General features: G+C 41.3%; 1 protein-coding gene across 1 annotated transcript in view; it reads left to right on the top strand.

Moving 5' to 3' along the window:
- Positions 1-14488, top strand: part of si:dkeyp-14d3.1 (transmembrane protein 132C) — a 175555-nt gene that overhangs the window by 117173 nt on the left and 43894 nt on the right. Inside the window, exon 4 of the mRNA XM_037098900.1 lies at positions 9817-10003. Coding sequence (XP_036954795.1) covers positions 9817-10003 — 187 coding nt within the window. The remainder of the gene's footprint in view (positions 1-9816; positions 10004-14488) is intronic.

Below are 14488 nucleotides of genomic sequence, written 5' to 3'. Positions count from 1 at the left end.
TGAATATCTTTGGTTCACAATTCAATGGAGGAAACTGTCATGGACATTTTACACTGTTTTTTGAAGAATTAATTAAGAAGATAATCAGGGGAAAGGGGGAAAATATGCAAGGTATGGACATAATTTTTGGTTAAACACAACCAAATATGTACTAACATTATCACAGAATATGAAGAAACAACAAAGTTGACGTTATGTCAAAGAGTACAGTACAGAGCAAACTGAAGGGCCACCTCTAACTGAGCCATCAGCTGTATAATGGTTGCTGCAGCCAAGAATGACTTTCTAGTCATATTATATAAATACATGTTTAAATGATGAATGAATTAATGAAAATAGTGATTAGCTGTAGCCCTTAAACAAAACATTTTTAAATTGTGTAAATATTTATTCCCTCTTACTCATTGTTGCACCACTACTGTTTTCAGCAGAGGTGTATGGTATGCTTGCTTTTTTCTCAGTCTTTTGCATGTAGTATGGGGATTTATGGACATGCAAACACGTGTAGCAGCCAATATATTCTACAGTTTGTTGCATGTTGATGTTAATATTAGATTCAAAAAGCTTAATCTCGCATGAGGGATTAGGTCCCCCTTGTTTGAGCGTGTGCAGATACAGTTCACGCATGGACGCACTAGTGTGCAGTATATACTGTGTGTGCTCATACATGTATGCATAGGTCTTTGTGTGTGTGTGGGTGTGTGCGTGCGTGTACGTGTGCATGTGTGTATGAATGTGTGTGTCCTGGATCCATTGTGCTGACTGGTTTATTGCTGTTCCAGGTGACGGAGCATGAGAACAGCAGAGTTTGAGGGTGCTGTTTTCAAGCACCACTGAAGCCACAAATTTGATTATTTTTTTTTCCTCCACGAGTAGTTTAGAGTTTGCATGAGAAACCCCCCCACCGCCACTGCCACCACCACCGCCACACACACACACACACACACACACACACACACACACACACACACACACACACACAGAGCTACCTCACACAGCTGCGGACTGCGTCTCCTCTGGTTCCACCAGCCTGCATTATGCATCTTCATCTGCCATTCTGTTTCCACTCAGCATCTCTTGTTACAGTGATTCAGCAGCGTTACGTCCTGCTCTGTTGAGATTCGTCACGGCCCTTCATGGTATGTACTCTACATGATCTTCCTCTATGTATCTTATACATTAAACATCCAAAGAAGAAGCCATCTGGCCCGAGCTCCAAATGTTTTTATCAGCCATCAGTCTGTTGTTCGACTCTTACAATGTTACCTGGAGACGTATCTCAAAACTTGAGCTGTAAGTTGGAATATGAGCGAAATTGGACCTGAAAATGTCGCTTCATTTATCCAACAAAAGCTCTCTGTCTATATTCTCCCCTATTCTCCAATCCCCACTGGGTGAGGCAGTGGACACTCAGATCCTCACATCAGGGAGAGATTAAACAAGGAGTGTCACAATGACACAGTGAGTCTGATAATGGAACAATGGAAGTTCTGTCAATTACGGCTCTTTCTCTAGAGAAATCTTCTCAAAAAGGAGTTTCTCTAGTAACTTTGTCTCATGTCTTTTTATTCATTTTGACATTTAAATCTGTCTTTCTTTAACCATCTTGCAGCCCAAATTCAATATCGCTCGAACGTGCTCCATCAAGATAAGATGGAGCTCAGTCACCTCTAAAGAGAGCTTTTGAGACCGTGTAATTGGTGAAGACAGAAGTTGAACAATACAAGTTTGGGTATGTTGATAACACGTTTTGAAAGGACAAGTGGAAGATGTTGAGGGTATTACAATACTTAAACTACCTTAAAAAGAAAACCTATAAAAAGACTTTTTTTAAGCTTTTTTTTTTATATTAGCTGAAAGCATTAATGAACAGAAGATCATTCAGCAACTATTTAAGCAATTGGGTAATCACAGCTGACCTAACCAAACCCCCCTTAGTAAATGTTGGTACGTCAGACAGACTTTCAGAAACATGCCGATGCCAGTCCTGTTCAGTTGTAGGCTGCAGTGTTTACTGAACACTTTCTGAAAGTCAGGCAATATAGCTTTAATACACAACAGTAAGGACTACAGTGCACAGTGAACTGATATCTTCACAAGGCGAATCGAATGGAATTGAGGTCAAGTCATTCCGGTTTTAACGAAAACGAGGGAAGCCTTGATCTTTTCTGGCTAAGGATAATTCATGTCATCTTAAAAACTGACAGTCCTTTTCCAAACCTTTTTAACATTATCACAGAAATAAGGAAAAAGCAAACCTGTCGGACTTCATATTTCAAGCATCTTATCCTCTTTATCTCTCAGCACTCTGTGTATCGGTCGATCCAGGAATTGATCCAATAACGTTTGGTGTTTGTTTTCCATTACATGGAAAGTTTAAAGGTTTACAATGTGACTGTTACATTTGTTGTCTTACAGTGAGGGAGGAATTGCACAGAGAACAAACAAGATTCAGACTATAGTGTGTATTATAGATGTCTTTATCATTATTTATTGTTTGTTTTTTTTTTTATAGAGAGAGTAAAAAAAGTGTGCAAACATCTAAGTCCACGTTGGACGTTCGTCAGTGCAGAATGAGAGATGCTTTCTGGGTCACCTCAGTGTATTTATGGGTTACTCTACAGGTGCACCTACTCAGTCATCCAGGGCATGTTAGGCACTCATGAAGCCAATTACCAGCAGCTCACATCATTTCAAACACACGGACAATACCATTCCAAAGCATTGATACCACATACACATACAAATACGCACACTGGATATGGGACCAACAGCTACAGAGACACAAGATGAATCATAGAAAACAGGCAGTATGTAACTCTACATTTAAGCATCAGGGTGTAGTATTTTAACTATGTACTGTATATCTGGATTCACATTGGAGTAAAACTTGATCCACATTTCCACCACGACGATGAAGAGTCCTCATGTCAAAGCCACAGACTGCAAAATCTAAGACAGAATGATTGGCATCTGCAAAATGTCTTGCAGCGCCTCAGAATCTTAACTCGCCTCCTTGTTTTTTCTGCATATCGGATGTCACATTTGATACATGCAAAGGGGTAAACAATGTCACTGGAGCTGCATGTTATCAGTTTAAAAATGTTGTGCTTTTCATTTTAATTTTTAAAGGTTTTAAAAAAAAAAAAAAAAGCTGTTGACTTTTTGCAATTACTGCATGCAACACAATTGTGACAGCTGTGCCATTGTTCAAATGTCCCTGGTGGTTGTAGTTTGTGGTGCGTGTCTGCATGTACCAGTATCAGATATTACTTGCTCTAGAAAACGAGAGAGGGGCGTGTGTTTGTAATGATGTGAGCTGCTCGTAATTGGCTTCATGTGTTTCAAGCCACAGATGACAGACTAGGTGCACCTGGTGAGTAACCCATACTGTATGTAAGGTGACCCAGAACACATGAGCCTGATTCTGCACTGAGGTCCTGAAGTCCAACATGGATTAAAAGTTCAGCACATTTCTTCACTGTCTCTTATCACACTGTAATATATCAAGTAGAGTCTTTAAAATCCAGACTATAGTCGGCCCTCGCTGTTCTGTAACTGTTTTCCTGACTACCACACCACTTTAAGTATCATCTGGACTCCATGCAGGCACCTCACTTCACAGATATAACTGATGCTCTGTAGATGGGTACCAATGACGTTCTGGGCAGTTTTATTCACCTGATGTTGAGGCTTCCTGTCCTGGGCCGTGCATGTAGCATGCCAATTTGTGATTGTTCAGTCTGGATGTTTTCTATTGCTCCTCTGTTAAAGCTGACAGTAATTTGGCAGGGGAATTAAGCCATCTTTTCCTGCATAATGATGAAATATTTGAAAGTAGAAATAATTCTTAAATCTTTCTTTGTATGAAGTCAAGTTTGTTTCTAGTCTGGTTGCTCCGGTTTTAAACTAGCTGTGGGCTCTTTGAGACTAGATCTTTAAATTCTATTGCCATTTAGTCTGACTTTTGTAAACCTGTAAATACTTGCACAGAATGTTATTTTGTATTTGTACTTTTGGTAGAACTTCTGTATACAGCCCTCTTTCTGTCATGAAGGGTTTTCACCATAAACAGAGTTTATGGTAAAAACTGTAGCGCTGACATGAACAGTGGGGTGAGAGGCTATTGTCACTAGTCGTCACATTTGCCTCTGTTATTTATGTCAACGATTGACTTTGCAGTGTCATTTTGATGTATGAAAAAGCTAGATATAGCATCTTAAACACATGCATTATGATGCAAAGCTATTCACTTATGTTTTGTTGTGTGTCACTGCATTCCCTGCAGATCTGTTGGCATCATTGTGATTAATGGGCATCCTGAATGTGCCTAAACAGCATCTTCTCAGCCATCTCCCTGCTATTCTCAGTGAGTCGGTTGTCAGTTTCTCGGGCGGCACCTTGTCAACTCTGATTTCCTCTCAAGTCCTGTCCCCAAAGCCACAGGGCCAGCTGCTTCCAACTTTAGGGGCTGTTATCTACCGAGCCCCTCTCTATTGCCTTTGGCTGCCCTCCGGTCGTCTGTCTGGCCTCTGATTTAGTCAAACCGCAGCTAGTTCACAGATAATTATCAGGCTGAGGCCAGCTGTGTGGCAAGCATCCATAGGCCTTTTGTTGCTAATTGAATTAGACCCCATGCTGGAAGTGACAGAGAAATGAACAGTTTCCCCTAGCGAGCCATGCGATTAGCAGACTTGGAGGGGGAGGTCGGCTCAGGATGGCATGCTGGTGTGTGTGGCTGATGTCTGCGACTCACCGTCTGAGCCTCATTCACCCTGACATCCATGTCTCCGTCAGGTTTCATTTTATGACACGTGTCAATGGGGGTCAAGTACAGCGGACGATCAAAAACAGACTGCTGCCAGGCTTTCTTTGTGAGGTAAAGAGCTTGAAATGTCTGTTTATTGTTCACACTATTTGCCATCTGCTTTATAACTCATTAGCTGGCTTGATATACAACCAGGAGCAGCTTTTGTTTTTAAGAGCCTTCATAAAAATGCCCCAAATAAACTGTCTTCGACATGAACATTTATTAGTTGTTACGTATTTATTATAGTCACAGCTTTGTGCATGGAGCACTTTTACACATTTTTCCTTAAATCACAATAGACTGCCACAGATATTATTTCCATACATGTTGCTACTTAACGTCAAAGAATGGCGAAAGAGAAATTATGGTTCAGAAATACTTTTTTTTTTTGCCATAAATAAAAACAGGTTGTACATCCCAATTCTTATCCAGCCTCCTCCTAGCTTCCTCAGCCAGCTGGTCCTGGGACTCACAAGCCCAGTCCTGATACAGACCCCCCATGAGACTAAACCAACCAACTACTTGACATTTGTAAAGTTATCAACCAACAACCAGAGCAAACTGGAATGCAGTACTCACTGGCAGATTACCTGAGCACTGTGACCGATCTAAAACTACGGATATCCTTGAACATGTACAGACTCATTGAGCACAGCCTGACCGGGGAGAGAGGCCGCCACAGGCACACCTGATTCCACAGAGGAAAGACCATGAGCACAGCAGGAGGTGGAAGCCGAGCTGCACTTTTTAATCACCTGCCAGTTGTACCACCATCAGAGACAAATACAGATACCTACAGATTACTACATCCCAAAAAGACTCAGGAAACCTGGCTATCAACAAAAACCTTCTGGGCAAAGAACAGCAATGTGCAAACACAGAAGAGCTGCTCCAACATGCCTCCAATGTAAAAAAATCCACAATGAAGACTGTCAGTCACTTGTGTAGTCTTGTATTGACCATTTGCACACTGCTTATGTCTGTAAATGTAAACACATTCAATTTGAAAATATGTTTCAGTGTTTATACTATATTTTTCTGTTTGGAAAGGAAGATAAAATAAAGTCTCAAAAGTTTTGACATGTTGTGAGCTTATTTTGTTGACTTATTAGACTTAATCTAATCTCCCAGCTAAAACTGCAGGGGCTATCAAACTAACACCTCTTGCAGTAGGAAGTGGTATTACAGGACAGGAATGGCTTGGGCTAGTTGGTTACTATGTTAACTTCTGTAGACATCTCTGCAACACAGCACACAGACATCTTTGAGGTAACATCAACACTTGTTTCTACTCACTCTGGTGATAATGTTCACTTTTTGAATGTTTTAAATGAAAAAGAGCCATGCTATACGGGGTCGAGGTGAAGTCTGAACAAATGAGTTCTGGGTCTCTTGCGGAAGATGGCTGTCCTGACATTGGACATTGGTCTGAAGTTCATCCCACCACTAAGCGACCTTTGTTTGCTCTCAGCGATAGCGGTACCAGTCAGCCAGCTAATGTAGTAGAGCGAAGTGCTCGTGCTGGGGCGTTGGATCTGACTAGTGTTTGGAGGCAGCTGGGTTCGGTTCCGCTGACAGCCTTGAAGGCCAGCACCGTTATCTTCAATAAGATTTAGGCTGCAACAGGAAACCATTGGAGGTCTCGAAAACGAGGTGCTCTGCAGTGTTCTGGATGCGTTCTAACGGTTTAGTCGTGGAGGCTGGGAGCCAGCCATTATTATTTTGTTTTATTTGAAACTTTTTGTAAGGCTCTGTTCCCATGCCAATAAAGGCTTTTTGAATTGAATGAAATTCATTGCATGTCTTCACTTTTGTCCTTCGTGTCAGCAATACACTACCCTGAGATCAATTTTTTTCTTCTCCTCCCTCCACTCGTCCTTGTTTTCTATATTGGTGTCATTTTTTAAGTTCTTCTTTCAAAGTTGGATTGTTCTGTTACAAAAATACTTAATAAGACGCTTGTTAAAATGGAGCAGAGGGACTATTTTTACTCAACACTGTTCATTCTTATAACCTCAATATTTTGTTGTCATTTTTATTGTAGGAAGAAAAAAAAAATATATATATATATACATATATATTTAAAACGTATAAAATTTATAGCATTCACAGCTGCTGTTAAACTCTGCCAACTGGATCATTCACGGAGGAAAATAATTGACGTCCCTGAAGGAAAAAAACAAAGCTAATAACAGTCAAGCTTTCTGTCTTCTTTGGGAGCCCTTTTGCTTTGCGAACCTGGAAGTTAAGTTCCTGTACTCAGTAGTGTATGTACAGCATAATACAACCTTCCTGCTGTGCACTCGCTTCCATAATTTTGCCTGTCTGTCTCGGTGCAAATATAAACTGTGTGATGTTTGCCAGAGCAACCTTTCTGCAGCTAACGTCTGCCTGTGCTGTAGAAAGTAGGCCACTTGGGCTGATGTCTGACACGGGTCTTGTGTGACGCTCAGTGACTGCGGAGGTTTATTTCTGGACGCTCGGTTCATCATCTGTTTACTCTGTTTGCCTGTTAACGCTCGTGGCTGCACCGGTCTGCAAGCAGAGATTAGCATCTGTCTTTTTCTTCAGCATTGTGGGACAGTTATGTAAGTCCACAATGTCGTAGTACGCCTTCAATGGCTCGGCACACTGATTGGTATGCTGTTATGAAATGTGACACAAGTTATTTGGTTGTCGTCTTAATTATTTATACGCACCTCTGCTGGATGTGAAATGTGGGTTGTTGTGCTCTGCTGTGTGACAAATCCTTCATTCCCTCAGAATAAAACTGAATAATTTGAAAATGATGAGGAGTTTCGGTTTAAGATTTACGTGAACGTGGGATTGGTGGATAGAGCATTTTCAATAATTTATTGTTTTACTGCTTTTAGTCCTCTATTCATTATTTTCCATGTAATACATTAGCACTGTTGTCTTTGCCAGTGTATGATCTCTGTTTATGGCAACGTTTTGTTAACTTGATATTGAATTTGCCATCGAGAGAGGAAATACTTTTACAGATATTCTCTTCAATAAACACACACACACACACACACACACACACACACACACACACACAACAAAAAAAACAGAGATGACAAAGTAAACATTCTTTACTCAAGTAGTAGACTCTGGTAAAAGTATAAGTACTGATTTGACTTGTTTAATAAAGTAAAAGTAACAAAGTACAGGCTCTGAAATGTACTCAACACCATGCTGTCTTTTCTCCTCATTCCAGTCTCCCTCTCTGTCTGTATACACTGATAGGTTGAAATAAATGTCGTGATGTTAGGAAGATGGCATGCAATGACACAACAGAAAGATAATAACTCCCCTCAAATGCACTCAAACTAAAGTAACGAGAGCTTTTTTTTTAAATGTAAGGAGTAGGAAGTACACAAATTTGTGTTCAAATGCTGGGAGTAAAAGTCAAAAATTATCAGAGACATGAATAATCAGGCCCTGTGATAGACTGGCGACCTGTCCAGGGTGTCCCCTGCCTTCGCCCTAAGTCAGCTGGGATAGGCTCCAGCCCCCCCGCGACCCTGCAGAGGATTAAGCGGCGTACATATAATGTGTACAGATAATGGATGGATGGATGAATAATCAGTACAGATACCATCCTTTGTTATATTCCACCTGAACAGAAAAATACAACTGTACATCATCTGAATTTGAGGAACTGTCTTTTATCAAACGAGTAAAAAGCTCAATTTACTCGTTAACTCATCTTAAAAACACCTCTCATTCAAACAAAATCAATACACAATTCACAGAGTAAGATGTGAAAATATTCCAGCTGTACACGCCGTGTTTACTGCCGACCAGCTCGCTCTGTGCTCTGTCGCTTCATGCCTCTCCTGTCCCTGCCATGTCTTCTTGTCCCCAGAGTCCTAGTTCTGATTGGAGTCACTGTAAATCACCTCCATACTTAACCCCCCGTCTTCACCTGGCTTCTGTCGGCCCTGTGTTTACTTTGAGGTGACTGAGCCTGGTTGAGCTGAGCCCTTTACCTTCAGTGACTTCACCCATAACGGGGCCACTTGGCTTTTAGACTAATTGAGCTACAGCCTAACACAGCTACATAAGAGAGTATAGTCAGCAGCAGTGTACAGGTATGCTGCCCCCTGTAGTTTTGGAGCTCCCTCCATGTTCCATTTCTTACACCTTTAAAGATGATCTTTTTTTGTTTCCTTGCCTCCTGCTTTGCAATATGTTTTTCCATGTCAGACGCAGCCTTCCTCTCCAAACAGAGTACCATGTTGGATTTATTCATCTCCTCCTCTCTGTCTCTCTCCCCCTCACCGTGTTCAAATTACAAGATGCTGTTTTGTGCCGGTGTGCCACAGAGACCATGCATGAAATTTATTGGCCCCAAGTCCTGCCATTTGACACGCAAGACGTGGCTAACAGATCCTGTGCCATTTCCCATCTCCTCCAGCCGCCGTGTAAAGCTGACCTTTCCTGCCTCCAGGCTATATTTAAACTCTGAGCACCAGAGACTTATGGCGCCATGGGAAATTTTATTATCAACGCTCTCCATTTGTCTGACTTAATTCAGGCCTGCCGTAGATTGTGCCAAAGCATGCCGTATATTTACACTCTGCTGTGGCAGAGAAGGGCAAACCAGAGCATCGACACCATAGCGGGGGGAGCATTCCTTTGAACTGCTCCGAGGAGCCGCCATGAGATTATAGGTTGTATTTACAGTGCACCTCTGGAAAAGAAGTGCGAGGAATGAAGAAAAAGGGGGTGGTGATATTATTCCAAGAAGCAGAGGGTTGACCAGCGAGTAAAACACGAAGGGACTTGACATTTTGAAGAATCTCCGGTGGTAAAATGTCAAAGATTTCAGCTACAGAAACATTCCTCAGCCTTTACCTTTAGTCGTCATTAGACTACACAGCAGGTCGAATGAGCTCACATGAACGCTCACATTTTTGCTTTATCAAGCTCACGTCCAGCCATCCGCCTAACCATCCACTGACTTTATCTTTTTTTTTTTTTCTCCTGTACACCGGCAGGTCTGAGATGGGGGTTCAGAGGGTGCTCCAGGTGGATCTGAAAATGGAAAGCTTCCCAGAGCCGTTGGGCAGCCGCTGGATGGCCTGGCAGGTGGAGTACCCAGCCAGTCGCGCTGCCACACAAGAGGCTGAGACGGAGATCCGAGTGGCACAGGAGGACCTGGTGGGCATCGTGCCACTGGCCATGGTGAGTCATGCCCCTCTCAGCTCAGTGCCACACCCGAAGTGACGGCTGCACACTCAGCACTCACAGTGTGGAACATTCCGTCGTATTCGTTTGGTTTTAGCATCAACGCTTGCATACGTTTTCTTTCAACACATGAATGAAATATTTTTGCATTGGAAATGTCCGAGAGTTGCTGCACTTTTAATCATAACTGGTGGCAGCCTGGAGGAGAAGATTCATATTCATGCTATGTTCACATGTTTCAATGAACAATTCAGTGACCAAAAATGTGTTTTACTGAACATTTGAATACCAAGTAGGATAGCACCCTGGCATTAAAATACTACAGATGATAGCCACTAGAACAAAGATATTTTTATAGTGCTTTAATGAAAAAGAAAACGCGATCTAAACACAGAAAATATCTAATATACATAACACGCAAAACCAATCATAAAAAGCTGCTACACTACTCTGCAGTATATTAATTACCTGAATTTATTCTACCTTGTCCAGATACATCAATATGCGGCATACATGTTAATTTAGCTGCAGTGACAAAGCAATCATATACACATTATGGAAGGGGACATTCTGCATGATGAGTACTTTTTTTTTGCGATACTTGAAATGTATTTTACCTTAGTAGGCTTCAGACAGGCAGACTGTACAGTGGCTCTGTGCCCACAGAGTGTGTTTATGAGTGGGACAGGAAGAGAGCATCTGTATCTCCCAGCAGGCATCAGATGGGGTCTAGAGTCAGGCTCTGGCCTGAGGGTAAGCCTGGAGCTGTGTGTCTCCCTCAGCGAGGCACAGGTACTCTGTTGTGTAGATTAACCAAAGCTCCCCTTATAGAACTTCACATGGAGAACCTTTCATGCATTTCCGCAGCTTTGTTCAGTGACTGAGAGAGTCTGATTTAGATCAAGAACATTCAGGTGAAAAAACGAGCGACATCAATTGTGTTGCCTAAAGAGAAAGATGCGCTGTCACATCAGCACTGATTAGTAAAACAAAAAATGCATTTATTTCTATTCTGGTGCTCCTGATCTGCATGATACATACCTGACTGTTGTGTCAATGTTATTCTCTAAGTATTGCCTGTAGCTGTGTAGATGATAGATGCGTGTGGGCGGCTGTTCCTCGATTCAGAGGAATGTGACATCCTCGCCCACTGATCCTTTCTCCAGATAATTGAAGCCATGTGTTTAATGCTGCGGTATTGTTCGAGTTTCTTTTCTCACATCATGTCACTGGTGTATCAACAGTCTGCATGCTGTGCTCGAGGAATATTTCTCTTAAATCTATCACTGACAAAAAAAAAAGCGTAGATGGTTTGTCCTATAGACTTTACCCCCGAAAAGATTTGAGGGCTGTGAGCTTATTTAAAAAAAACAAACAAAAAAAGCAAAAAAAACCAAAAACATATCAGCAGTGATGGAATTTAAGTACATACATTTACTCAAGTACTTTACTTGAGTACAATTTTGAGCAACCTTACTTGAGTATTGCTGCAAGTTGCATCAGAAGCAATGTAGTGCACTATGTAAGAATTTAACCTGAAAACATTACAGAAATCAGCAGAATGTGAATAAATAGTAGTCCTGACATCATGATGTCTCTGTTTTGTTTTGCTGCGATAACTATTGAAGTTAGCAAGCTAACCAGCTTTCTCGACCTGTCCTGGTCCAGGGCTCCTATGCTAGCAGTCTCCTGGTTCTGAGATCCCAGTTCGACTTGTTGGCTGCACAACTGACTGAGCTAACCAGCTAACAGTAGCAGCAGTTAGCCGCAGTAAGCGGTTACACTGGTGATATGTTGCACCTTATTTACTTTTACAATGAATATGACAGGTGGTAAATTCTTACATATTGCGCCTTTAAATTAGTCTGTTTTTTCAGCACTCAGATTAAAACAACACTATTTCAGATAAAAAGAAAAATGCTGAATATCAGATCCAATGATCAGCCAATGATGTAAATGTCTTAAAATCACTTCTGCTTGTTCTTTTTTTTTAAAATATCATATATAATATTTTAAATATATGTGGCTTTCACTACTAAAGTAATACTTTACCTAAGTAGTAAATATAACATTTCCGTTTACTCTAGTAGCAATTTTGCATACTTCAAAATCACAGCACAGCCCAGAAGAATCAAACATGCGCTCACTAATCAATCCTGAAAGTGTCGCCCACTTCACTCTGAGTATTCTGCTCATTTTGTGCAGATGAAGGGATAGAAGGGATTTTATGGCTCACTATAAATCATGTAACCTTTTTTTCCACAGTGGGCAAATATCCATCTCAATTAACCTGATATTACATTATTTGCTAAACTTGGCTAAATCAATTAGGGACAGGATAATTTAGGCAGGAGCCTCTCAGGAGTCAAGATGAGTAGTTTCATGTGTACTAAAACAGATAATGTACTGTGCGTATGTGTGTGTGTGTGTGTGTGTGTGTGTGTGTGTGTGTGTGTGTGTGTGTGTGTGTGTGTGCCGTGCATGTACAGAAAGACTTGCTCTCCCCGTGTCTGTGCCTTGAATTGCTATTCTGTTCAGAGGGCCTGTCAGTGAGTCGGTGAAGCAGCTGCTATCATGTCAGAGACTCCGTGGATACGTTGTATTGAGAAGGATCAAGTTCGCTGCGCGTCGAACACCTTTGATACTAACATTTCAAACATTTTCATCATCTGGCTTTTATTGAAAAGACGTTGAACGGGCCAATTCGACTTCATTTTGCTTTATCATAATGCCGCACACATTCTGCTCGCTTTTCTCCTTTTTTTCTTTTTTTTTGTGCTTTTAGGCACAGACGACTTTGAAAAGGTGCACAAACATCTCCGGCCACTCCGCGCTAAGTTAACACACAACACAATGACGTATACATGCAGAGACATTCAGATCTCATTAACTCTATCTTTCTCCCCCTGTCCGCTTTCTCTCTCTCTCCACACACACGCAGACACACGTGCACATAAGGTTTCTGCAATCTGCATGTGCCAATATGAGAGAAGCACACAAGCGAGAAAGAGGAAGGCTGAATTAGATTACTTGGGATCACTGTGGCATGAAAGGCCCACAGATAAGTTCCTCTCCCTCCCGCCTGCTACGCTGGTAGAGGAGAGGAAGTAAGGTAATGTAAAAGCAGTGCCTTCAAACCCCTTTACAGCCGGCAAAAAAAAAAAAAAGAGCCCCCACCCCCACCCCTCCGCTGTCACCACATTGTCTCCACCAAGGGGAAAACAAACTCAGTGATTCAAATGTAAAACAGGTTGCTGCACACAGGACTCACTGTTGTAGAGAAATGAAGATGAAGACGTAGCAGTGACTTGATATATGAGACGTGGGTGGACAGAATATGTGATTCATGAAGCAAATGTTGGGTTACTTTAAGGTTGCCATAAGGTAACATCATAAAGGAAACACACAGACTGCTGGTCAGACCGAATGACTTAAAGATATCTGCCCGCAACAGCACAGATCCAACATCTTGTTTTTACTATATCAGCAGTCTGTAATCATCCTCTAGTTTTCTCTAGATGTACAGCAGGGGAGAAAAAACGACTGACTGACTGACTTTTTTTTTCCCACTACTCTGAGATCTGGAGGCTTTACACAAAGGGCAGGATTCTTTAAATGATGCCCTTGGAAGTGCTGCAAGTTTGTTGCTTTAAAACTATACTGCATTTCCCAGTGGAGATTATGCCCTTGGTACAAGCTTTCACAGAGGTCTAAATTCTGTGGAGATTTCTAAGATTGCGGTAGGGCAATATTCAGCTGATCTGCAATAGGTCAATTTATCCCTGTTGGCAAGCCTTAAACATTAGTCACTCAGTCAGCAGAGGCAGAGCGACACTGACATCCCGTCAGAGTTCTCTTTCCTCCACTGGTCAAAGGCAAGTCTGATATTGTTGTGTTTTCACCTCTTGTTTTATCTCCTAACTCCTGAGATAAAAAAAAAAAAAGAAAAAAAAAATCTGGGTCTCTGAGAGTCATAGTAATGAGCTGAACATGGCTAAAAGCTGAGGCTGTAGGCTTTAGTGTCGGCTCTCGGTGGGATCAACATCACAGACAACGTTTGATGAGGAAATACATCGATTAAAGAGGAAAGCAATATGAATGTCTAGTAATGTAGTTTATTTGGTGCAATTGTTATGGTGTTGTATTTTTTGCAAATATATTCATGATCAGTGTAGCAGCCAGGAGAGAAGGCAAATGTAAACATGTAGATTACAAAGCAAATGTGAACAAAACATTGTTATAATGTGAAACAGAAACTTATCCTGTTATAACAAAATATTATTTATATGTTATAACATGAAACATTTCACCTGTTGTTTTAGCATTAATGGTTACATTTTATAACACGATAACCTATTATTATATTGTGAAACGTTTCATGTAACACGTTATACTGTAACAAGAATAGTTTACATCTGGTAGTACCATGAAGTTATCGAGGAAAACGTCTTATTATAACATGATGACATCTTGTTATCATGT

The sequence above is a fragment of the Acanthopagrus latus genome, chromosome 5, assembly GCF_904848185.1.
Source record: "Acanthopagrus latus isolate v.2019 chromosome 5, fAcaLat1.1, whole genome shotgun sequence".
Taxonomy (NCBI): domain Eukaryota; kingdom Metazoa; phylum Chordata; class Actinopteri; order Spariformes; family Sparidae; genus Acanthopagrus; species Acanthopagrus latus.
Note: the sequence above shows the minus strand (reverse complement) of the source record. Positions and strands in the feature narration are given on the sequence as shown.